This window comes from Falco rusticolus, chromosome 7, assembly GCF_015220075.1.
Source record: "Falco rusticolus isolate bFalRus1 chromosome 7, bFalRus1.pri, whole genome shotgun sequence".
NCBI lineage: Eukaryota > Metazoa > Chordata > Aves > Falconiformes > Falconidae > Falco > Falco rusticolus.
Genome location: NC_051193.1, coordinates 42316917 through 42342723, shown reverse-complemented (window position 1 = coordinate 42342723; position 25807 = coordinate 42316917). Strand labels below are relative to the sequence as shown.

Genomic DNA, 25807 nt, shown 5'->3' with positions numbered 1-25807 from the left:
TTTAGTGATTCTGAGTCCCATCTGTATTCTGCAGCATGGAGCTCTTGTTCTCTATGTGTCTTTTGTGGGAAAGTATTTTAATTCCTACTGGAATTCCTACTATGAAATCACTTTTGGAGAAGCAGAGAAACCAATACTGATGCACAGACTAATGCATCTGCCTTGAGGCGATGCTTTGTTTTTCTTTTTTTTTTTTTTTTTGGCACAGCTGGCCTAGCTCAGCAAAGAGAAGTAAGATGTTAAAAAAGGTGAATGGTTTCTTTGTATCTTTGTTGTCATAAACAAACAAACAAAAATTACTGAAGGATCAAACTCCTCTACGTTTCAGGATTTAAACTAATTTCCAGCTACCTGGAGTCTCTTGTTGAGACTCAATTTCTTCAACCTTGTTTTGCAAGCTCCAGTACTAATTGGTGCTCAAGATACATGCTGGACTAGGTGGATTTTGTATTTGTTTCCACCTGCAAAACCTCTCCCTATCTTTAATAAATTACATTCTTCAGTCCTTTGCATTGCTGGATGATCATTAATACTGATCCTTACTAAGCCTCTACATACACACACACATACATATTTACAATGTCCAAGTTACTTTCATTTTACTTGATGGAGTTACAGAGTGATCTATTGAGACATGACAGTGTGCATGTTGTAAATAATTCAAGAGTGAAAGAAGCTGCATGAGCCTTCAGAATAAATATTGCACATCACCTAAAATCAGATAGACATTTGATTTCACTTCCTTAAAATTCCTTAGGTAGCAAACCAGGTATGACTGAGAAGTTTAAAAGTACAGTTGAGCTAGAGCTAAAACAGGTCCCTCCTCTCTACGCCCACTTCGCAGTAAAGTCTGAGACTGTAAAATGTTTTACTTGCTAAATAGTACTATATTTTTAAAAATATGATGATGCCTTAGTATCTTTGAATTCACTGGAAAAATCATGAGCATTCATACTAGCCAGATATTTTATCATGGCAAAGAAAAGATTTTCAGTGTTTTGGATTCTATGGTAATGATTTTCTTGTTACAGCCTTTTAACAGCCTATAAGTAAGAAAAATAGCAGCTAGGATACTTACCTGTTGTAAGTCAGCATCTGAAAACCTCTGGTGAGTGCGCCAATGCTCAGTGTCTGTCTGTCTGGTCCCAAGTAACTCGGTGTAATCCCCTCCACAAAGCTCTGAGCCAGGGGCACTGTGTCAGTGACAGCAGAACCCAGTCTGGGTTCCCTGTAGCTCTACTCACATTAATTTGTTCATCTGCCTGTTGAAACATGGGAAAAAAGTATCAGACCCTGGGCATGATTATTATTCTGTGAGTGATTTTAAGTGGGTTTTTTTCTGGATCACTGGCTGGCTCAGAGACTTGACAATGAGCTGCAAGACTTTTCTTCTCTTAGGACTTGGTCCAGGGTCCATTTGAGTCAGTGAGCAACAACTCAGATAGAAAGACTGAGAGAAACAGAAGGGTAAAGGGATTTTTCAGGCAAGGGATGAAATGGGTCTTTGTTCAGGAAGGGTACTTGATGTAAACATTCAAGAAAGAGTAGCAGTGTATGTGCTTATTAGCTTCCTAACCGCCACAAACTGTGCAGCAGTGCAAATCCCGAAGGTTGGGGGTTGCTGCATTCCTACTTCAAACAAGTGGCATGACAGGACGTCTGCCATGGCAGCTAACACAGCTGTGGCACATGGTGGGGTAGGCTGTGCCAGCCATGGAGCAGAAGGAAAGCAGGAGGCAGCCTCGCTCTGGAAGCTTCTGATCTGTTCTGGGGGGACAAAACCAACAAAAACAAAGCTGTGCCCCTTCGCTCAGTTTTCATGGCAAAGCCACAGCTAAGCCTTTGGAGATTTTGTGGGTTTGCTTTGCATATAATTAAAAAGTCATTAATTAGGGTTAATGTTAAAAGTGAAAATAAAATAAAGGCTAGTTAAATCTTCCAGAATACTTGCCTTCTTTTTTTTTTTTTTTTTAATTTGATTTGTTAGTTTGGAAGGTTAAGATAGGAAATACAGTTCAGTTACACAATAGTTTGCTATGTAACATTCACCTCAATGACCCAATTTATTTCCAGCTTATCAACCATCTTGATAATTTGGGCAGGAAAAGTATGATAGATTTCCAGCAGTGAGAAAAACAAGCTGCATAAAACACAGCCCCTCTTTTCCTTTGCACTGTCAATGCCAACAGCATAACTAATTCTGAGACTTCATCAGTCACAAGACTAAATGCAACTTGATACTTTTTTTACATGATTGTGAAATGGACAGTAGATCAGTTTTCTCTGATAAACGTTTAATTAGCTGTACTGTTATTCTAGTTCAAAGAGAACTGATGTTTTGGTTTGGGTTTTTTTGTGTCTAGAGAATTGTATAAACTATCTTTTATCAAAAGCTGTGGAGTGAATATACTTTATGATGACCATTACAGCCTGTCTGATGCCCTGATGCTCTGTCAGCCTGTTGTGAATTGGCCTGGCTGTTCAGTTCCATGTGCTCCGAAGCCAGCTGGGTATGGGTAAGATCTGCTGCTCAGAGTTTGCTGATAGCAAGGTCTCACCAGTGTCCCACGCCTCAGTAGACCAGTCCCCTCATGCTCCCTCATAGTTTACTTAAGTTGTAGGCTAAGTGGATATCTCGTTTACCATCTGACCCCCTGCTGAACCCTCCAGGAGGAAGGCACTTTCAGTCGTGCATGGTTAAATCAGTGGCTCAGGCTTGTAGGACATGGCCTGCCCTCTCTCCCCTCAGGGTGCTCCTAATGTGCAGTGGCAGCTGTTTATCTGCACAAAGTAGACTGGCAAGTCTCTGAACAAGAAGCTCTACCAGTAATGCTTCCATGTGAAGAAGACAACCATTGTTCCAAGAAGAAAGACTCTTGAGAAACTGAAAGTCAGTAAAAATCTCAGTTGGTCCCAAGGGCGACCCTTTGAGCAGGTGCTGGGCACCCTTCCTGAGGAAGGCACCTCTGGAGTGGATACTATAGGCCACCCTGGGCATCAACAGCCAGGTGTTCAGCGTACAAGTCAAACCAGAGCTGTCAGTTTGCTTGAGATGCTAAACCACACTGCCAGTCTGCAATGACAGAACTTTTCTAGTGGCCAATGATGCTAGGAACCATTTTTCTTTTAATCAATAAGGCAATTTCCAGCCCTAGGGAGAGGTTTTAGACATCTCCCAGGACCCTTCCTTTGCCCACAAGTGGAGGTACAATGGTTTTAAGCATCATCTAGAGAAGACCAACTAAAGCTCAAGTCTCTAATGTTCTGTTTCTGAATCTGTTCTGAATAGAACTTTTTGTGTAGCACATTTAAATGTACTAAATCTTTCTGTGGTCAATTTTCTAATGTGTGAAGTGAATATGATCTTCATTACAGGAGGGTTTTTTGAGCTTTTCTTGCCTAACACATCGTGGAACATTGGATTTTCCTTTGTTACCTTCCCTACAAACAACATACAGTTCAGTAACGCTAAGGCTGTGTAAAGTCACAGGATGTTTTATGATGTGAGCACAGGCAATAGCCAAAAGTTGCTCCTTCCCATGCTTGAGACAGGTAATTAGGGTATTTCAGGATGATGTATAGTGACAGATTGACAAAGGTATGCTTTTATATTTATTCACAAGCATAATTTAATACCACTTCTGAGCAGAATGGTTCTGTGTATTCATGTGCATAACTGGAAGCTTTTTTTAATCTAAATTTTAAATCTAGCTGCATTTTTACTTCCACTAATGCTAATCTTCTTTTTCCTGTAGTCTGATTAAACTTTGCAAATATCTTGGATCACAAGTCTCCAATGCTCACAGCCCACTGCTATCAGTAGGGATTGATTTGTTTGAGGAAGCTGGTGTTGCTGACCCTTAACAATACCATTTCAGCTGCCTGACCTTGCCGATAACTAACTCTGGTGGTTATCTCCAAGAAGTGGCATTATCTCCTGTGTCAACAAGGACTTTAGTTACTGAAAATTCTGCACAGGGAAACTGTTTTCTTGTCACAAGCAAAAAGGTGGCCCCTTGTCACTTACAAGAAAGCAATAAGTACAAACACATGCTCAGCAGCATCCCAATTAATTATACATTTTTAAATTTCAAGTTACCGCAAAGCATGTCTCTGGATTTACTGTTGGATGACTTACTTTCATGTTTAGCTGCCTCCTCACTCCATTGTTTCCATGGTAACACCTCTGAAACACTGCTTCTTTCTGAGGAGGTGAAATGTAAAGTGGCTGGAATATTTGAGTGTTTAAATATTTAAATGAAAACAACAAAAAGATGGTGGGGTGAGTCAGCCATGACAGGTAGGTGACACCCACAATAGCTGCTATTAAATTGGACCATGGGGTAGTACTACCTTTGCTGTTCTACTACAAGCTGAAAAGAGCAGCCAGCTGAGAGGAGCTGTGCTAAGCCTGTGCTATCCTGGTGCTGAGAGACTGCTGAGCATACTTATGACCAAGGCTAGCTGAAATAGCCTGCTGCTAACCTCTGCAAAGAGTTAGGAATAGCAAAGTTGTTAATTTGTAGGAGTGCTCTATTTATTATTTGCCAGTGATAAACACTTCTTGTTAAAATCGCAATAACTACTAATGGTCTCAGTGTTTTACTGTGAAGTCTGTTGGGAAGTTAACATGGAAATACCGTAAAAAGTGTTCCTGCTAATGCTTGAAAGTACACTGATGTTTGCTTTGACCATGACTTTCCATTAACAGTAACGAACATCAGTTATGTGGGTTTGGAGGAGGCTGTGCTGCAGATGTGGCAGGTTTTGTAAACTTAAAGGGAGCTTTTATGGAGGATGTTCTTCTTAAAGTACTGCAGCTACAGCAATGTCTCTCTCCCCTGCTACACTGACCCTTTTCAAATTAGAAATACAAGACTTGGTCTTCAAAGTGGACGTAGTGGTACTCATTTCCCCATTTTAGCTCATTTCACTCGCCCTTACAATCCACTTTGATTAAGGTTCCCTTTTTCTGCTTCCACAGATGGCTGTGCCTAGCCTACTTGCTTAGAACCATCTCCCTGTTCTTGTGTACCAAAGCTCTCCCTTCCTTCCCTTAAATGCCTTCTTAGACGAAGATCTTTCCCCTTGCTGTTCTGAACCTGGACTCTGAACCAGCCTTCTCTGTATTCCCCTCTCTTGTCTGATTATAACAAGGAGCAAATTAACCCTCCTTCCTTATCCCTTCCACAGGAGACAACATGAAACAGCAATGAAATAAATGACCTAAATTCCTCATAGAAAACACTCCATTGAGCACTGTTCCTGCTCACTTGATTTCTCTGATTGCCATTTCCTCTAGACTGTCGCAGCACTCTCCAAACTAACCAGCTGCAACAAGGTCTTTTACCATCTCATACCAACATACTCTTCATGCCAGTCCCTCTGCTGCCTTTTCCTAGTCTCTCCTCATCCCGGGCATACATTGTCTCTACTTCTTCCTCCTCTCTCTTCCTCGGCTGCTCTCTCTCCATTGGCTGCCCCACACTGAACAGAACCAGCCACAGCTGCCCCTTATCTACATCAGCCAACCCACCGCCCCTGAAGCCAGCCCACAGCTGTATGTTGTCTATAATAACTAACCCACCTTCATTCCTCTAAACTAGACTATCATTTTACATGATTCTATCCACTGAATTTATCTTCCCAGTGCAAGGTTGTTTTCTCCCTACTGTCTATAAAAAACCGTGATCTCTACTAGCTTTACAGAAATAAATGGCAAGAATTCCCCTTCTTCCCAATCTCTGATTGACAGCTACAATTCCTCTTAGCTTTAACATGATAGGTTTTCAATAGAATAAATTTTTGGGTTTGAAAATCTGTGTTCAGATGAGGGGGGAAAATTCCCAGAACTCTCCAAGCTCTGTTCACTAACAGTGTTAAAAAAAGATGCCAGCCAAAGTAGGACAAGTGAATTTTCTTAATGTTATTCACCATCATTTTATTTTAAAAGCTTTGCTAGGCAGTCAAACAGCAATTTCAGTATCAAGATGGATATTAAGTTTCAGAGCAAGCCCACTCAACGTCAGGGAGAGTTGATACTGCCTTAGAAAAAGGGAATGAACAGGATGACCTCTCTGGGTTCCTTCAAGCATGTTCTACAAGCCTCTGAATAAAGACAGTTCTTGCATTTTCAATATTGTTGTTTCAAGGACATACATTTCTGCACTTGCTTATATAGCATTTGGAGCCTGCAGTTTGTTTTTTCCACAGTCACTAAGGATGAATGCTTGCTCTTTTCTTGGTGATTTTGATGGACTAATCTAATGAGGGAAAGGAGCTGCCCTATTGAATCTCTCAGCTACCCCAACAGGACTTTGATTGAGCTTCTTTGGCCCCCAGGCTTTCAAGCACTGACACCATCTGAGGATTTCTGTGTGTGAGAATGCGCCACAGCTTCCTCCTGTGTATTCATAAGATCACAGCAGCCTGTGGTTTGGGCTAACAACACATAGCTGTTGAATATTTTTCTCACTGTAATGAACCAATGTTTGCTTAGTTAATGATCCTTCTCATTTTGAGGGACTTAGCAAAGGGTTTTGGAAACATCCCAGTGGGTATGAAAGCTGAACAGGAGTGTGGTTGATTAAGGTGTGTGAAGATGTGTGCTCAGTAGCTGTTTTGAATTTCACTTATTTCACAGACACACAAAAACCTTCTAGAAGGAAAACAAATAGAGAGCATTTTACAAAACTGAATTTAGATTCTTTATCTGGAAGAAGAACAAGATTATGGGGAACAAACAAAGGTGTTGTATAGTAGTGGAAGAGAGTGCTACAGTTAATCTGCAGAGCTTTGACCAGCCAGAATCCCTCACATTTAGCATTATGTCAGCTAACCTCGTTCCTCATAGTTATGGGTAAGCACAGTCAAATTTCCTCAGGCTTTTAAGAAAAAGGCTTAGAGTCAATACTAAGCTCAAACTCATGTGTAGATTTAAAAGGAGATTTGAAAAGGAGGAGGGAATTCCATTTACAAAGAGTGGAATGAATGAAAAATTTACACTGAGCCTAGAAGATCAAGAGGTGAGGAACAAAGTCATGTGAAGCAAACAGAGGCAAAGAATAGGGGAAGCAGGGAAGTAGGCAGAAGAGGAAGTAACTGAGGGCAGAGAAGAACAGAAAATCACTGGCAAAATGTAAACCCAGTAAAATCAGCTGAAGCTGGGGCTCAGTGGAGACAGCAAGCTTGAGAAACTGAGAAAGACAGAAATGGTATGTGTGTAGGGGAGGATATGCTGTGTAACAGAGTCCTCTAATTTAACCCCATTTCAGTATGGCTTTATGCATGTGCATGAGTTCTTCAAATCTGGCAAGCATTTAAGCAGATGCATATATCTCTGAGAAATCTAGTGGGTGTTAAACATAGATGCTGCAATGAGTTCGCAGGGCTTAGACAATACTGATTTAAGGAGACAAATATTGAGGTTCTTCTAAGAAACTCCCCTTTTTAGATAGATACTGATTGAAATCTTACGGGCAGAAGAAGATGACATTGAATCCTACTGGTCTGCATAATGTCTCTCATTCTGCCCTGCAAGAAGACATTTTGGTGGGCTTAGAGAAAGAATAGAGACAGTGCACCTAAATTAAAATGTGTTAACAGCACACATGGGACATTAAGAATCAACTGATCTTATTTTCTTGTAGCTTAAAGTAGATCACATCAAGAGCCTAGATCTGGTTGATACCTTTTATTCTTATTGTATAGCAAGAAGATTATAAGTAGCAGCCTGACCTCCTTCCTGGGCTTATGTGAGGCTGTTTATGGCATGCAGGATATGAGGAACTCTTGCTTGTAGTGTTCCTGCATACTGTGGGAGAATCCCATTATCATTAAGTTATTATCATTAAACTCCCAAGTAGGGTCCTGGGTGAGTGTGTGGCTGCTAGCTAAGTGTGGAATGGGGGATGTAACCACAGATGCTTATCAGAAATAGAAAGTAGCATTACCCAAGATTATTAAGGAGAAATCAGCATTAGGAAGACTGCAAGATATAGAACACAAGGGAGTAGTTGGGTAAGTTAAAGGAAGATGTGGTTCCATATTTCATTGTGAGAATGACAACTTCTTCATAGCATTTAAATTCCAGTTCAGAGTTGAGTTATTCATAGCTTTGGAAGCAAAACAAAGGTCTGAGTTAAACTACAAAAATAACTGTATTAAGGAAAACTTCTGCCTTTGAAGCATGCAAAAGCACACTATGATAACACAGCTGGCAACTGTCCACTAGAACTGGAAAATGAATGTGAGATAAAAATCTGAGAATGAGTAGAAAGACATTGAGGATCTTAGCACAAGAGTGAGTCCTGTGATGGGTCCTAAGTTGGAGCTTCTCTGTAAATCCAGTGGTCTCAGTTCAGGGTTTACCCATCACAGAGACTCTGGCAGAATCCCTCAGTACTGATGCCAACAATGGATCTGCTTTCTAAATTTCAGGTATGGTTCAGCAAAGCACCTTTTACCAATGCTTAAAAGAGCTACCCCGGCATATACTTAAGGAGATCTGATGGCCTGATTTGCAGTTCAACATTTAAATACTGATGTGCTAATATTTGTTTTTTTGCAAGCTTGTATTCTCAAGTCATATTTATGTCTGCTCCTTTTCCAGGGACTGGGTCCTAAGTAAGCACTAGATTGCCCCCTTCTTGGCAGGCAGGTGATTATGGACAGCACCAAGCTAAGGTTCTCTTCTCCATGGCTTCCTTGTATGAACCATCTTGACAAAATAGCAAAAGCAGGTTCCCAGTCTCCTCCCTCACCAATGCCTTTCCTCTCAGTTGAGTTTTTATGGCTTATGGGAGATTTTCTGGGTTTTCTGGAGTGAACGTTGTTGGCTTTTCTTTGATACTGTATCTTGCAGACAGGGGGATTGATACTGGGATGCTGGTTATATCAGTTGGAAAAACTGGACTTGAACAGGCTCCTAGGGCTGGTTGGGTGCCTGTCTATCACCTCCTAATCCCCAGGTCTTCGCAGCTGATGCACTCTCAGCTCTTCTGTGCTGGAACAGTCTTCATGGTCAACTAACAGGGTCTCAGTTCCCAGTTATCCTGCTGGGATATGGACTGCTGCTGCTGCTTTTCCTGGTCCTTTTAGAGGATGCCATAGAGAATTAATCCAAACGTTATACTTCTCCTTTGACTCTCAGCAGCATCAATTATTTTCTTCCCAGATGAGCTGCTTTCATGACTCTTCTATGAGACACTCCCCTAATTCAAAGCCCTTCAGCTGTTAATCAGTTCAAGATACTAATGTACCTGAGATGAAACCCAAGCAAATTTGGCAGTACTAGATGAAACTAGTGTTAGTCTGTGCTCCTAGTGAGATGTTTTAGTGTGAGACATACACAAAAGTTAAATAATCACAATGATAAGCACAGCAACAAGAAAGAAAGATTGTTTCTCATGTCTGGCTTAGGTTAAGACAGTAAGTGCTATTTAATATTTTCTTCCTCAACACTTTGTTTTGATGATATTTCCCAAATACCTCTAATTTCCAAAACATAATTCTTTCAGGAGAATTCCTAGGCCTAGTCCAGAAAACAGGTTGTTCTAATTGGAGTGAAAAAAAAGAGAACATTCAGAGTATCACCAAACCACTCACTGTGAAGGCATCACCGAGAAAACCATGTGTGTCTTACTCTTTCCATTTTTTCTTCTTCTTTTTTTTTTTTTTTTTTTAGACTATTAATGAAAAGATCCATTGAATTTACATACAGTTGTTCTGGTTGCAGTAAGAGATAGCAATAATTTAAGATTTAAAAAATGGAAGTAAATTTCTCTAATGCCACCTTATGCAGAAAGCATTTGCTTCTTTTTTGCCTTGGACATTGTATCACCACTCTTTCATACACAGCATGGATGTCACACATTCACCTCTGTGTGAATGGCTTGAACGTACTCAAACAGAACCTCCAGACACAGGTCCTGCCTGCTGTTGGGGGAGAGGTAACTGAGAGCTGAGTTCTGCAGTGCACCGCTTCACTTTGAGACATCCTAGTTACCTGGTTACCCGACACATTTTCACAGGAAACACCAAAATAACAGTGATTTGGAACTCTGTTCTGAAAGTTTAGTATTCAAGAACAATTTTGAGGCTGCCTTGTAATCACCAGACTGATTAAAAATGCTAATCAGAAGCTTGTATGATTAGGAGATTAGTACTGTCTGAACTTTGATCTGCCTCATTTGTGTACACAGGGAGGGAGACACACTCTCATGCTGAGAACTGCTTTCATGGGTACAGATTTCTTTTTTTGTGAAGGATTCACAAAAGATTTCATTGCTTCTTTCTTTGTTGCTTCCTGCTTTCAGTTCCTCATAGGGATGGCCCCAGGGTTTCTATAGTCACTAACTGTTACCTCTAAAACACACAACTTTTTAACAGCCAGAAAAGGGAAAAAACCCAACCCTTTGTCAAAAAAGGCAATATTATACTTGCATTGCTGTAACTACCCATGTGCTTTGGTTTGATCCATGTGATGTTCATATGACCTGACAGAATTAATGAAAATCCCTCACATGTGAAACTCAGGACCTCTAAAAATGCTTCACTTCCATGGTCTTTGTGTAAACAACCTGTAGACACAAATATGGAATATCCGTGAATCAAAGCTTCACCTCCAGACCTAAATTTGCCTCAATTACAAACATGTCATTGCATGTCTTAATATCAGTAACTCTTCAGATCAGGAGTACCATGGCTTTGAAAACGTCTTCAGTGTAAAAAGCAAGTAAGAGAATAAACCTGGTAAATACAGAAATCACAAGCAGCCTCCATCAGCTGTGGGGAGAGACCCAACCACCAGGACAACCTCTCTGAAGCCATGGCCCTGGTCTGCCTTATTGGTGAAGAATATTATAAACTTAGAGTGAGTGGATACTGAAAAAAACCCTAAATCTCTGCAATCCCTTCCAGTGTCACTATCCTTCTATTGCTAGACAAAATGTTCATACAGAAAACTGCAGTCGTGTCAGCACCGCAACTCTTATTAAACGCAGAACAAGGGCGTGGCAGACTTGAAGTTCATGTTGACACTCAGAGTGGAAGGGGAGGCTTTAGTCCCAGAAAAAAGGCAATAAAAAGCCACATGAAGAATTAGATTTCAGGCATCACGACAGCTGACAGGGTATGCAGTGGCATCTAACTGTGTAGTGGCATCTCTACCCACGTGGTCAACCAACAACTTCAATGGAGCTTACAAGGTCTTCAATGAAAACAACAGTCCTCTATAAATAACAGTCCAGATCTAAAGAGCTTCAGTTGCCTTTATCCAGCTTCCCATGCCTCTGCTTCTCATTAGCCTGTAAGTTCTTTCAGCCAGGGATGGCTTTCATTTTTCTGGGTTCAGCTGTGAGATTTCCTGCTTGGCCATGGAGAGAAATAAAGGGACATAAACTGACTTATACTCTTCTCTACTACCTTTTTTGTGGTAGGCAAGAGCTTTCAGAGTTACTTTTCCTCTCTCAGCAGCTACAAAGGGAATGAAAGAGACAAGACTGTGGTGTGCCATTCTTCTAACAGGTAGTTGTTTTCCCACTTTAACATAAATCTTTGACTTCCTAGTCAAAGGCTCATCAGAGCCTAGGAGCCCCTGGAGCTTGAACAGTTGAGGCACGTAAATTTTGGTAGCTATGTGTATGCAAGCAAGCAACAAGGTCAACACTAACGCTTCCCTTTGGTTCTCCAGCTTGAGTAATCCCTTTCGGACTTGAAACAACTGGGCAGCCTTCAGCATGAATCTAGAGCAATTTCGCATGCAGTATGTACCAGAGCACCCTGAGTACTGTGCTGCTGCATCTCACTATAGCAGATCTAATTCATAAACGTAAGAAAAAACCCATATTTGCATGAAGATGGGAAAACAGAGGATTAATGGTATTTTATTTGTGAAGATTTGCTCTTGTAGCCTAGGATGTTTGTATTATAGCATGACACCGTTAGAAACAATGCCAGATATGAAGCATTGTACGTTCTGAAGCATAAGAACACGGATGCAGAAGGAATCACCTGAAAGGCCTTCCATTGTAGACCAAATGTGGTATTGAAAAGAAGATCAGATGAGTTAATCCCATTTTGTCTACATGAGCTTCCTGACACACGCAGCATTTCTGGAACTCCCAGAAGGAGCACAGACCCGATGCCTGTGCTGTTGGAGGAAGCTCTCAGAACCGTTCTTGCTGGCTAACAGTAACCATTTAATTAACGTAAATACTAAATTTTAGTCAAAAAAAACCCCCACCTGCTTTGGGACAGCCTGGAACTAACTGCTGTTTCACGAAACGGGTCATTCACTTTGTGGTCCCGAACACCACAGGTTCGTCACAGCGCAAGCTACGACGAGCGGGGACCAGACAAGCACCATGTCCCTCCACGGAAGCCCCTCTTGACACGCATCTGCTAGAGACAGGTGGCGGAACCCAGAGCCCCCCTCCCGCCGCTCCCCGCCGGGCTGCCCGCCGCTCGCCCCGCAGGCGGCGCGACCCGGGGCTTCCTCCCACCGCCCCGAGGGCTCCCGCAGCGCGGGCAGCGCCCCCCGCCCGGCTCGCCCGGACGGCCCCCGCCCGCGGCAGCCGGCGCCGCCGAGGGGAACGAAGCACGCAGCCCGCTAATTCCAGCCCCCCGCCCCTGAGGCGGGGGAGGGGCGGGTGCGCGCGCGTTGCCATGGGTGCCGGAGGAGCACCCAGAAAGTTGCGGGAGAGGGGCGGGGAGAAGGGGCCGGGCCAGGCCGGGCACTCGGGGGAGCGGCCGCCCGGCGCCGCGCTGAGAGCGCAGGGGCTCAGGCCGGCTACTCCCACGTGCCGCCAGCGGCTGGCGGCGGCGGGAGGGAGGGAAGGGATAAACTTTAAACTTGGCCGGAGCGGGCGGGGAGCCGCATGGATGCCGCCGTCCCTCGGCGCTGACTCGCCGCCCGCGGCACGCTGTGGGGCGGCCGCTGCTACCGGAGCGCCGGGCGCCGCCGCGCCGCTTCCTCCGCCGCCGGCCTCGGTGCGTGCGAGGCGCGGGGCTCGGCCCGGCCCCTGAGAGCCGCCCCGGCCTGCCGCCCCCTGCCGCTGCCCACCTCGGGCGTCGGGCATCGGCTTCTCCCCGCGCTGCAGCCCGCCCGACATGGAGCCGCCCGCGGGAAGCCGCCAGGAGTGATCCCCGCTCCGCGACCGACCTGGCCGTCCCCTCGGCGCCTGCGCTTGCTCCCATGGAGCGGGACGAGACGCCGCTCGCCCCCCCGAAGACCATGCTGCTTATGCTGAGGAAAGTTCGCAGGAGGAGGGAGATGCTGCTGCAGCAGCTGGGCTTCATCTGCGCCATCCTCTTCTTCGTCTGGTGCATGTCCAGCCTGCTCTCCAGACTGGGTGAGTGGCTCTGGCGGCGGGACCGGCGGGCATCAGCAGCGCCGGCAGGGCGGCCGGAGCGGCCCCTGGGCTGCAGCCCCGGGGGTCCCGGGGGCTGGCGCGGTCGGGCGTCCGCGGCCGTGCCCGTTCCGAGCTGGCCGGTGGCCGTACCCCGGCGGGCGGGGCGGGAGGAGGCTCCGCGCCGGGCAGGTGCGCGGCCGCAGCCCCGGGCAGAGCTGGCAGCGGCGCCGCTGGCGACTGGTGGCCAAGGGCATCCCAGCACCGAGCCCGCCCTGGCGACGGCCCGCCGGGCCTCGGGGGGCTGCAGGTGCGGAATCCAGGGGGAATGGGGGGCAGCTGCGTGCCTGGGAGCGGCCCTGAAGTAGTTTGTTCCCCCTAACGCGGCATCAGAGCGGAATCCTCTCCAGCCGCCTGTGGTCCCCTCGGCAACTTCAGACCACCTTTCGTTTTTATCCTCTAGGTTAAACCTCCATCAGCTACAACTGCTGCTTCTCTCCACCACCCCACCACCCCCAAGTTACAGTGTGGATTTGACTGAAGATTCTGTCTTTTAGTCTTTTAGGCAAGGAACAGTGCTAATCTCATGTTTTATGGAGAGAGTCTGTTGCATCCTGTGTGCGAGTGCTGTGTTGGTAAACTGATGCATTTATAATTAACTACATCGTTCCTGTTCGTGGTTGGTTTTTTCTCTACCCTGCCTGCTGGCACAGGTTGGACTGTAAGTGTACGGCTTCAGGCCCTCTTCCTGGAATATGCTTTGCATCCCTCAGATATGAAGTCTAAGGTTGCTGGGACAGCACGTGGGTCTCTAGGTAGGACTGCTGACAGACCTTGAGGATTTAAGAACAAAATCGAACTAAGCCCAGATCCTATGCCCACGTTTAATATAAGAAAATCAGATTTTGCCAGAACTAGAGTGGGTCATCTCCTTAAATTAAAGCTGAAGTTAAAATGTGTGATGTAGGGAGGAAAAATTTGGCGGAACTTGTCATACTTTATAACGCTTTTGTGCTCAAATTATTGCCTGGGTTGTTTGAGATGTATGTAGGATGGCAACAAACCATCCATATAAGAATGAAGTGTCTTAGACCATATTAGCATATTGCTTATCTTGGAACTTTCAACATTTTTTTTTCTTGTGATTTTAGGGTATACTGTTGCTTGCTTTATTTAGAACTGTTTCTCATGCCGATGCTTTTTTTTTTTTCTTTTTCTTTTTTCCTTTTTCCTTGCACCAGCTATTTACTTTCATAAACTTACTGGTATGTGAAAGCAAGTGATTGGGGTATGATTATGTTTACGTAGTTTGAGGGTGGTGTGTGGTTTTTTTTGGCAGATAACAGTTTTCCAGACTTTTTTAGGTTTACATGAAAAATGTCATGACTAATGAAAGTTTTTAATCTCCTGGGTTATCAGCTAAATCCCTCATAACCTAGTTTTTGATGGTATGCTGCATCAGGTAGGGTTTTTTTCAGCTGGCTAATTTACAGTTTATTGTATCCATAAACGCTGACCATCTGTTCTCTACGTTTCTTATAATTGTGGCATCAGAATATTTTAGCAAATACTTTAGCCAAACAAACTTCTAACCTAGATTTTTTTTTTTGCAAGAGTCACTGTAACAAGGCAGGCATTATTACATGATGACTGAATCTAAACTCTGAAGATCATCCATGGAAGAATTTTTGTTATTATAATATGTTCATTTGGAATTGATAAGGTTGAGATGGAAGTGATTTAATTAAGAGGTTCTATTCTTCCTTTGATTATTATAATTGCATACCCTCCATTATTACAAGTGCTCCTTCTGTACTCTATTCAGCAAGTTCCATTCGGAATGCTTCTGGAATATGAGTTCAGGCAAAAGCTCTATTGATTTAGAAAGAAGTTTGTTTTTCTTGAGATGTGGGATTCACAGTACAGTTATTTTTTATTTTCTTTGACAAGTTATGCAGGGATTGGTATTATCAAGTATACCCAATACCAAAAAGATCAGCCCCTAGACTCAGAATAAACCAAAATGTAAATGGAACATGTCCATATGAATTTTTATTTTTGAGAAATCAATAATGTAATATATGCAAGTGCAGATGACTAAATGGAAGTGTGATTGTTGCTCACATCAGCATATCTGGGTCTGGTTTCATCTACAGGAACTGCTAAGTGTTGAGTTTCACAGGGGCAGGCTTCAGCATTTGCTTGCTGCAGAATATTTTCCTGTTCTGGGTTGCAGACAGGTGTTCTGACAGCCAGAACAAGCTAACAGCTCTGATACTGCACCTTTGTAGCTAGTTTCACCCTTTGTGGCCAGGAGTACCTAGCATACATATGTTGGCACGTGCCCCAGTCACCTTGATTTTGCTGCATTCACAAACTGTTCGCACCCCTTGCTAGTGGGGGCGTATAGTCCAGTTAAGATGGTGCAGGAAAAAATTAGTAACAGTGGGCATAACCTCTTTCTTTTTAATATAGGTCGAGAATCAACTATTGCGGACAGACGTGTTTTGCCTGAGATATGGAGGAATAGAAGGTTAATGGCATCACCTAATGGGACACATGAACAAAAGAACTGTACAGAGCCAGGTAAGATGGAGAAACTTTGTGATGATGTCTTATTAAGCTCTTGAGATGTATTGCATAGTGCTGTCATGACCAAGCTGCAGTAATGTGTTAGGGTAAACATAAAAGTGTTTAAAAAAAAAAAAAAAAAGTCAGGACTGTTCTGTGTAGAAATAAGGTTTCTTGTGCTATATAATGCCATGACTTTATCAAAGGTAAAAAGTTATTTTGACTTTTGGTGATTTTTCCTGTCTGGTTGATGAACTGGTAATATTGCATGGGTGGTGCAATTGGTATGTTGCACTGGTAATGAGAGGTGTAGTCTTGAAACCATGGGTAGCTAAACATGCAGTGTTTGAGATACCATCAGAGCACTGTAATTTGTGTTCATTACCTTTATACATTTTATCATGTTTTGCTAGTTTAATGACAAACTATGTATTCAGAGTAGGAATTTATATTGTGTGCAGGGGGATGATGAGGTAAGTAATATGGAAATGCTGGAATCCATTTTACTTCAAGATATCTATGCTGGCCAGGCAATAATAATTGATTGAGGACAGGGATAGATGATGCATTTTAGTGTCAGTGTTAGACCACAATGCTTTCATCTTCCCATCTGTCTTTCCAATGTGTATTTCCTTTCTTTTTCCTTGCCTCCCTGTGGTTTACAATGTGTGGGAGATGAGACATTTTGCCAATGGCACTAGTCAAATTAAATTAAAGTTCAGATTTTTAATTTTTTTTTTTATTTAATATGACTCTTTGATCAACTTTTTGATGACAGCAGAGTCTGTGCCTTCTTGCAAACAGTGAAAGCGTGGACTCTGGGATACTGTCGGACCCAGGCATTAGAAGGGTTTGAAGTGGTACTAACCCCACTCTGTTACATGTTTGTTGTAATGCTGACGTGCCTGTCATACAGATTGAGGATCAGTGTTATGCTTATGCATTTCTGAGAGAGGAGTGGAAGAATGTTGTGCAAAGTATGTGCGTCCAAAAGCTTTAACTGTATCATTTGATGTCCAAGAACTTCTCTGTGCTTCTGTTAAGAACTTTGTAGGTTAGTTTGCTGTTGTCTCATCTGTAACCTTATGATCCTGTTGATTTGTCTCTCAAAGTTGTTCACAGACAAGAAGATGAAAATGACCTTTTGGAAACATTAATTATTTTTGATGAATGGTCAGAAAATACTGTTCTTTCCCACTCTTTCTTTTTTCTCCACATATGTGGATGCATCGATGTGATCATGCTTGAACACATACTTGGCAGCATGTTTGGAGCCAAGCCACAAAATTGTAGAACATGGATCAGAAAAGTTCTTGATGGGGATTTCCATTTAGTATGAATGAGAACTTTTTTAAAATGATATGATAAAACTACCAAGGGACAATGTATGCTTACGTGTAAATTGGAATACTACGAGCAGTGCTGGCTTCTCCAGATGCTTAGAACAAGTAGCTCAGCTCCCTCCATTTCTCTAGGACTGTAAGATTAGTTTAAGAATAGTTGGAATAAATCGATACAGTTGGGTCATTTTGATATGCTTTCTGAAATTCAGGTGGTTGGAAATGCGCTTTTCTCTGTAATTCCAAGAGCTGGACACAAGAGAGGCCCAAATATGCCTCAGGATATGGAGATTTTAAGAAAAGTATCATGAGACACATTACATTCAGGAGTTCTAGTCACAGTGCTGGAGTTAGCCTTTCTTTTTAAAGGTGTTTCTTCTGTTAAAACATAGATTTACAGATCAAATGTGTCACAGGATTGCAATAGTAGCATTTTTCAGGCACTTCCTGTTATTCTGCAATTAGTACAGATTATTTCTCTGTATCTGCTGCAGCTGAAGGGGGGCGGGGGTTAGGTACTGCAAGAGTGGCTAGATGTAAGATACCTGCAAATAAAGGGAGCATCTGAAAATAGCTGAAATTGACAGGACATGTTTATTGGACAGGAACAGTTCTGTAAGAACCCATGATTGTTGTTGCTCAGTAACATGTTCTGTAGATTTAGTTTCCTTGTTTTGGCTTTTTTTGGGCGGGGTAGGTGGGGTGTGGAATTTGGTTTGCCTTTCCCCTCTCCATTCTTGTCTGGTAGCTACAAATTAAGATTTGCCCTGTAATGAGAAGAAGGTACTATGACATAAAACCAGTCAAAAAGGAGTAAATGGCATAGCTCATCTCCATGGGAATGTAGCTTTTGTAACCCCATGACTACATCTGGAGAAAGTAGTCCCAGGACTTGATAAAGATTGCATAGAAAATTGGTGAGAGAGTGTAGATATTTGGTTGGAATTTGCAAGCTTTCAGTCATGCTCTTATCCTGATGTAATGAAAATTTCAGGAATGTGCTGTCAAACTCTTCAAATGGCTGGATTTTATTTCTGGTCTTTTTTTCTTTTTAATCTTAAGATAAATAGTTTATATGTATCTGTGTTGTATGAATACAGTGCTCTCTGTAGGCTCCTTTATGTGAAGTATTTACTCTTTCCTATGTCACTTCTGTATGTGCCTTAGGCACTAGGGGCCCTACAAATGCATGGGAGTGTGTATGGTATGTAGCAGTTTTCTTATGTTATGTGGATGTTTTTCTATGTGTGTTTAGGATACAAGAACTTCATAATACCTTGGGAAATGCAAGTTCTTGCTGCGAGGCTGTTAATCCTTTGTGTCATTGCAGTGTTATTGCTGTGCTCCCTCTTTATTAGCTTCCCACACAAGTCTGCAGCTTTATTTCCCTTTTCCCAGAGGCATTCAACAAAGTTAATTTATTTACCACTTCACCCCCTTTTCTTACTTACATGCAAATAAAAAAAAATCCCCAGTTGTCAGAAATGGCAGCTATAGAAGTTTATAAGACCATGAGATCCATGCAGTTCATCAGTGGTAAGGAAGGCTCACCCTTGGTAATACATCTTGGGAGAAAAACTCCATAAGCTTCTAGAAGTAGTGTTAGAAGCTTGTGGAAGCTGTTGTCTGCTAGAAGCTCACATAGCCTACACTGTCTGAGATGGTTTCATTTACTGAAGTAGATCACTTTGTATTGTGTTATTCTGGAAACATTATTAAAGCTTCTGGGGCCGTTGTATCAGAACAGAAAAAACTTTGAAGTCTTGGCAGTGCTGCTTTAAAAAAGAACCCTGAGGATCTGACAAAGGGAAGGAAAATATATATATGTGTATATATATACATATATATTTGTGTGTCTGTGTTTATATATATAAAACTAAAGGAGAAAGGTTTTTCTAACATTTGGAGGTTAGAGGGACTGATATTCATCAATATCTCAAGAGATGCTACACATTTTTTCTGATAGTAACTATTCTGCCGTGATACGGATTTATAGATACTATTTACCCCATAACAGCAGCAAAGAAACTGTAGGTCAGCTCTAGGAAGGAAGTGGAGCACTTGTGAGTGCCAAGCCAACCTCAGTTCTAGTCTGGACTAAGACCAAATCCTCACCAAAGTTAACGTGTTGTGTAGTGTTTTTCCATTAAAGATCCTTCCTGGCTTGAAACGTGCCCTTTGTTGGAAGCTACTTTGCTATGAAAAGATGCAAGTCTTTATATTGTCCTGGAGTTGGGCTTGGAGGGCTTGTAAATTGCACATAGAATGCTTTTGTGGGAGCCTAGGATTTTTGAATTATGACATTTATGTTTATTTCATATTGATTAATTCTCTGGATGGCTGCTGTGGATATCCCTCTTTGAAAGAAACCAAACTACCTTCTCCTTATGGCTCTGAAAACTTTTCCTGGATAAATTTCTGTGTGAGGAGGGGTTGATCTGACCCTCGCTTAAAGCAGAGTGATCAGAAAGGGAGGGTAGTTGTCTCTACCATCTTAACAGATCTCATTAGTTTGCAACCAATTTTTCTGCCTTATCCAAGCTCTTGCTTCCATCTGCCATCAGCTCTCTAGCTTTCAGTGCCATCTGCCCAGCAAGTCTGATGTATAGCTTCTCTGCTCCAATGGCTTTCCTCTTGTTTCAAAATGTTCCCATGACTCCATGTCCTCCAGAACTCTGAATAATGTTGCCAGAGCAATTACAAGCTGGGGTGACTGGGGGGTGCAATGTTTCTAACAGTGTGACTCCACTGGGTTGTGTTAGGCTGTTAAAGCAACTGATCTGCACTCCTTTCTACTGGGAATATTTTCCAGTAATCCCTGTATACAGTACAGAGAATATTTAAACAACTTGTTGTGAATTAGAAATATATTGGAATAAATTTCCATTAGTCTTCTGACACTAGTCAGTGAGCTGCCTTGAAACTGTAACAGTCAGTGGCATTTTCTGTCCAGCGGTTTGTCAGCTGTGGACAGTTCATAAGCTACACTGATTTTAAGTATCTGGTGATTTGGTTCAAATGTTCTTCTCCCACTGTTATCAGTGGGTAAAGATGAATTGTGGGTTGGGGGAAAGGCAGGGTTTAGCATTTCTTCTTGAGCCGTGCTCCCTTTTTTACTTTAGAATTAAAAGGTGCATTGTCACAAGGCTTTCTATTCTTGCACTGAGAAAGAATCAGCTCTCTATAGTGAAATAAAGCATGTTTCCCAGCAGCATGTGTATAACTGAATTCTGAGTCAGAATTGAAAGTCTGTGTAAATTTTACACAGTTAAAACCTTGAGGACCTTCAGCGCTGAGGGATCTGAGACCTCGGAGGCAAGAGGGAAAGTCTGGAGAAAGGAAGACACTGCCTTGGTCAAGGAGGGTCGGGTTAGAGATGGCTTAGGCAGACATGACACCCACAAAACTGTGGGCCCCAACAGATGCACCCCCGAGTGCTGAGGGAGCTGGCAGATGGTATTGCTAAGCCATTCTCCATCATCTTTGGATGGTCACGGAGAATAGGAGAGGTGCATGAGGACTGGTGGAAAGCCAGCAACACTCCGGTCTCCCAAAAGGGCAAGAAGGAGGACCCAGGAAACCAGGCCACTCAGCCCCACCTCCATCCCTGGAAAGGTGATGGAACGGCTCATCCTGGATGTCATCTCTAAGCATGTGGAGGAAAAGAAGGTTGTCAGGAGTAGTCAATATGGATTCACCCAGGGGAAATCATGCCTGACCAACCCAGTAGCCTTCTATGATGGAATGGCTGACCGGGTAGACAAGGAGAGAGCGGTGGATGTTGTCTACCTCCATTTCAGCAAGACACAGTCTCCCATAACGTGCTCATAGCTAAACGCAGGTGCACTACATGAGCAACCAGTGAGGTGGATTGGGAAGTGGCTGAGCGGCAGAGCTCAGAGGGTTGTGGTCAGTGGCGCAGAGCCCGGCTGGAGGCCTGTAGCTCGTGGCGTTCCCCAGGGGTCAGTGGTGGGTCCAGACCTGTTCAACTTATCCATCGGTGACCTGGATGAAGGGACTGGGGGTACCCTCAGCCAGTTTGCTGATGACACAAACTGGGAGGAGTGGCTGATTCACCAGCAGGCTGCGCTGCCATTCAGCGGGACCTGGGCAGGCTGGAGAGCTGGGCAGAGAGGAACCCAATGAAGTTCAGGAAAGGCGAGTGCAGGGTCCTGCACCAAGGGAGGAACAACCCCACGCACCAGTACAGGCTGGGGGCTGGCCTGCTGGAAGGCAGCTCTGCAGAGAAGGACCTGGAAGTGCTGGTGGACAGCAAGTTGCCCATGAGCCAGCAGTGTGCCCTGGTGGCCAAGAAGGCCGGTGGGATCCTGCGGGGCATTAGGAGGAGCGTGGCCAGCAGGTCGAGGGAGGTGATCCTCCCCCCTCTATTCTGCCCTGGTGAGGCCACACCTGGAGTGCTGTGTCCAGTTCTGGGCTCCCCAGTTCCAGAGAGATGGGGAGCTACTGGGAAGGGTCCAGCGGAGGGCTACGAAGATGATGAGGGGACTGGAGCATCTCCCTTGTGAGGAAAGGCTGAGAGAGCGGGGCCTCTGTAGCCTGGAGAAGAGAACACTGAGAGGGATCTTACCGATGTCTACAAACATCTTAAGGGCGGGTGCCAAGAGGATGGGGCCAGGCTCTTTTCAGTGGTGCCCAGCGACAGGCCAAGGGGCAACGGGCACAAACTGAAGCACGGGCAGTTCCTTCCATCTGAACGTGAGGAAGAACTTCTTTACCTTGAGGGTGCCAGGGCACTGGAACAGGCTGCCCAGAGTGGTTGTGCCATCTCCTTGTCTGGAGACTTTATAAATCCACAATCCACCTGGATGTGATCCTGTGCAACCTGCTCTAGGTGAACCTGCTTTAGCGGGGCAGGGTTGGAGCAGGTGATTTCCAGTGGTCTTTTCCATTCCTGACCATTCTGTGATTCTGTGGCTTCAGGTAGGATGTGATATATTGTAGAGAAACTACAGAAGTCTTAGATCGTTTTGTTAACATACCATTGAGAGTACAAGAGCCTGTTACTTTTTCTACAAAAATCGATAATGATGTTCTCACTGACTAGAGGAGACAGGACTGACTTTTCAAAGCAAATTTCCAAAAGGACAGAGAAAACGATTTCTTACGCGTTTTTAGGAAAGACACAACAGGAAGCATTGATTTCCATCAATTTTATTTAAGAAATGCTGTGCTTAGTTAAATGCATAATTTTTAATATGCTAGATCGATGTATCCTTATTTTTCTTAGACACCTTAATATGTAATATCATAAACTTTGTTTAATAAATTCTGATCTAATGATACTTTTGTTGCTGGTAGAATAAGTAATTTTGTGCTGATGTAATTTCTCTTTAAACAGTTTGATAATATGTATTTCAGTTTACAGAATATGCTCATGATCTTCCCTAGATCAAACTTCCACTTTGGCATGGATAAATGCCTTAGACTCCCATTTTTAAGGAGGTGATACTAATAATTTCACTGAAAGCTTTTATTTCATGAGCAGTCTAAAATGGTAAGCTCGGCATAAACTGCAGGTTCTCTTACTATGCTTTCATACAGGATCTAACACAGAAAGACAGACCATGGTGTCATTGAGGTAATACAGACAATAACTGTTATTTGCAAATATTCCCTACTAGCCTTTTAGTCAGGCTTGCTGTCAGCCTTGATGCACAGAAAATGTGCAGCTGTTGTAGATAGATTTATTGATAGTACATGCCTTTTGATTTAAAATATTTCATTACTCCAATGTATTGTACCCTCAAAGACCAGGAAATTTACCAGCCTTAGATCTCCTATTTTTGCATTGGTCCAGAAGGAAATTAGAATGAGGGAAGGTTTAAGAAAAAATTTCTTTAGTTGCTTTATGCATGTGGTATTTACATAACAGATGCAGTGTCCAGTGAGCATGTGTGTATGCACAGAAGCACATACTTATGTAGTGGAAAAACTTACTAACTAGTTAGCGTGTAGCTTATTTCTGTATCCACTTGTCATATGCTTGTGAGGTTTTATTTGTTTTCACGTGGTTTTGAGTTGTTTCCCCACCCCTGGTGTCTCTGCACTCACTCTTGTCCCTGTAGGTGCTGAGTGGTAAAAATCGATTGTGATCTCACTTGTATGGTTTCTGTTTCTAAGGGGAGATAGATATGTGACAATTTAAAACCACTTTTAGTGGACTAGTTGAGGGCAAATGACAGATGTTTAATTGCATTTTTTATTTGTGTCACTCCCAAGATGTCCTAATTGGAATTCATACCTAGATTTGGGCTGAACTTCTGACACTCTTGCCTGGCTTATTGATGTGGGTGTTAAAGGGGTTGGCAGGTAAATGTCATTTATGTTAATTGGGAAAAGTATTTTGTTTATTTTTTTGTGAACCAGTTAAGGAAATGTGCTTTATTTGAAGTTAGAATTCAAAAAATAACCAGCCTTCTCCCTGAGCTGTTAATTTTCTAGCAGTGTATTAATACTGGCATCCAAAATAGTAGGAAGAAATGAGACAAACATCTCTCTGTGCTTTGGCTCAACCTGCTAGTGGCATCCCCTGGAGAGCTGCAAACAGAAGACGAACTCCACAGTAATTTATCCATTTCCCCAGGTCTAGGTGCTGGGTTTGCAGGAAGTAGTTTAACACACGGTAAATAAGTGTCTGACTAAAATGGCATTTAGAGATGTAGTAAACAAGGTCAAATGAAACAGAAAGAAATACTATTTAATATATCACTGTATATTCTTAAAGCTAATAAAGATGTTACTTGATATAATCTTTATTTCATATGAGTCAGATTTATTTACAGTTGGGTTTAGTCCAGTTGAAGCACACTGTTGATAAGGGCTTTTGCAGTTAAGTGTTTTGCTCTGAAACCAAGAAGCAGACTTGAAACTTGAAAAATGGGAGTTTTTGAAGTGTAGCAATTTTAACGTATGTGGACACAGGCCCTTAGTTTCTTTGAGTGGAACAACACAACCAGCTTGAATGTCCTGGTGTGCTAGACTTGAGATCTAAAGTTTTCCGTATTAGCCCAGCCCTAATATTTAGATGTCTGATAGCCTGTATTTCAAATCACATTACCAAAGCATTTCTCAAATGTTAATGTTTTAATAGTGCAACATCTCCTTTTCTGTGACTGCAGACAACTGGGGCAGACAGCAGCTGTGTAAATTAGTGACCTGAAGTTAAAGAGGAAATATGTGATAGAAAAAAGAATCAAATTCAGATACCTCAGTCCTGATCTAGGCTCCTGCAAAGATCATGTTTGCACAGAAATTAGGACTAGTATGACCTTCTGAGTTTCCATCCAACCTCAGTTTTCCTATGATCTGATATGGACACCAACTTAATTACATGCCACCTGGGACATCTCTGAAATCCTGAATCGCGGATTTCAAGATCAAAGTTAATGAGACTTGGCCATGCAGATCTCCATGGTATAGCTGACTCTTACCCTTAATGTGGATAATGTGTGTGTATTTAAATCTGTTCTTCACTAGTATGACCATGCGGGTAGACTTTTTTGTGTGTGGAAATCTGCTCCATTTTCCACTCAGAAAATTGTGCTGTTGGTATAAAAGTTGTGTTTAAATTTACCCATCCTTATGCAGGGCAATTTCATTTCCACTCCTTGCTTTTTACCTTAATGTCTGTGACATATCACCATGTATTGCAGTTGAGACAGAAAATGCTGCTTTCTGGCTTTGTGTCATGCACAGTTGTTACCACACCTCGCTTTACTGTTGTAGAAAGCAGGTTGAAAAGGTATTGTAAATCAGTCTGTGAGCATTAATCCATAGTCTTAGGTCAGCCTAGGACAGAGTCTTTGTGAGGCACTGAATTATTTAATGAATGTTAAAACTCTACGTTCATTACTTCATCTCCGTGCTCTTAGTGACCCCTCAGTCCATAATTTGGATCACCAGTGTGGAGGATTCAGGCAAAACTGTGCAAAACAGGGCTGCAGGGAAGTAGATTGTGAAAAGTACCTGGAGGTAGAAAATGGTCACCAGAAGCTGCAAGAGAGAGAGAGAAACTTGGGGATTGGAACTGGGTGGTAGAAAGACTTAAGATTATCCAGTCATGGAGCCTGCAGTTGGAAGGTAGGGGAAAGGGACACAAAGACATGAGTGAAAGGAAGCTGAATTTGGTTAATAAACCATGGGAGAGTCCCGGGCATAGCAGGGCATGGTGGCAGGCCCTGGAAAGTAGTAAGCAGAGAAAGCGATAAGAAGTATGAAAAATCAAAATGTGGTGAGAGGTTTGATTTTGGATGGTCAAGGGATCTAGAATGAAAAGCAAAGGGAGTCTCTAAAAAGGGCTTAAGTTACAAAAGGGATACCTTTTAGTCTTGTGTTTGGCACATAAAACTGGAAGCACTCACAATTTATATCTATTTTTAATTTATTTTTTTAGGTTTTTTTTAGTTTTGTTTTTAGCATGGATTGGGTATCAATGAAGAGCATTTTCAGAGATTATGCTAATGGCACCATCTAGGTATAAAGTAATGTAGGAAGCTTCACTGAAACCAGGCCCTTGTGCACCTCAAC

General features: G+C 42.9%; 1 protein-coding gene across 1 annotated transcript in view; it reads left to right on the top strand.

Moving 5' to 3' along the window:
• Positions 1–11909: 11909 nt before the first annotated feature.
• The window catches only part of LOC119150877 (ras and Rab interactor 3-like), a 180289-nt gene continuing 166391 nt past the window's right edge, over positions 11910–25807 (top strand). Inside the window, exons 1-2 of the mRNA XM_037393969.1 lie at positions 11910–13352; positions 15825–15935. Of these exons, the coding sequence (XP_037249866.1) occupies positions 13196–13352; positions 15825–15935 (268 nt within the window). The 5' untranslated portion in view covers positions 11910–13195. The remainder of the gene's footprint in view (positions 13353–15824; positions 15936–25807) is intronic.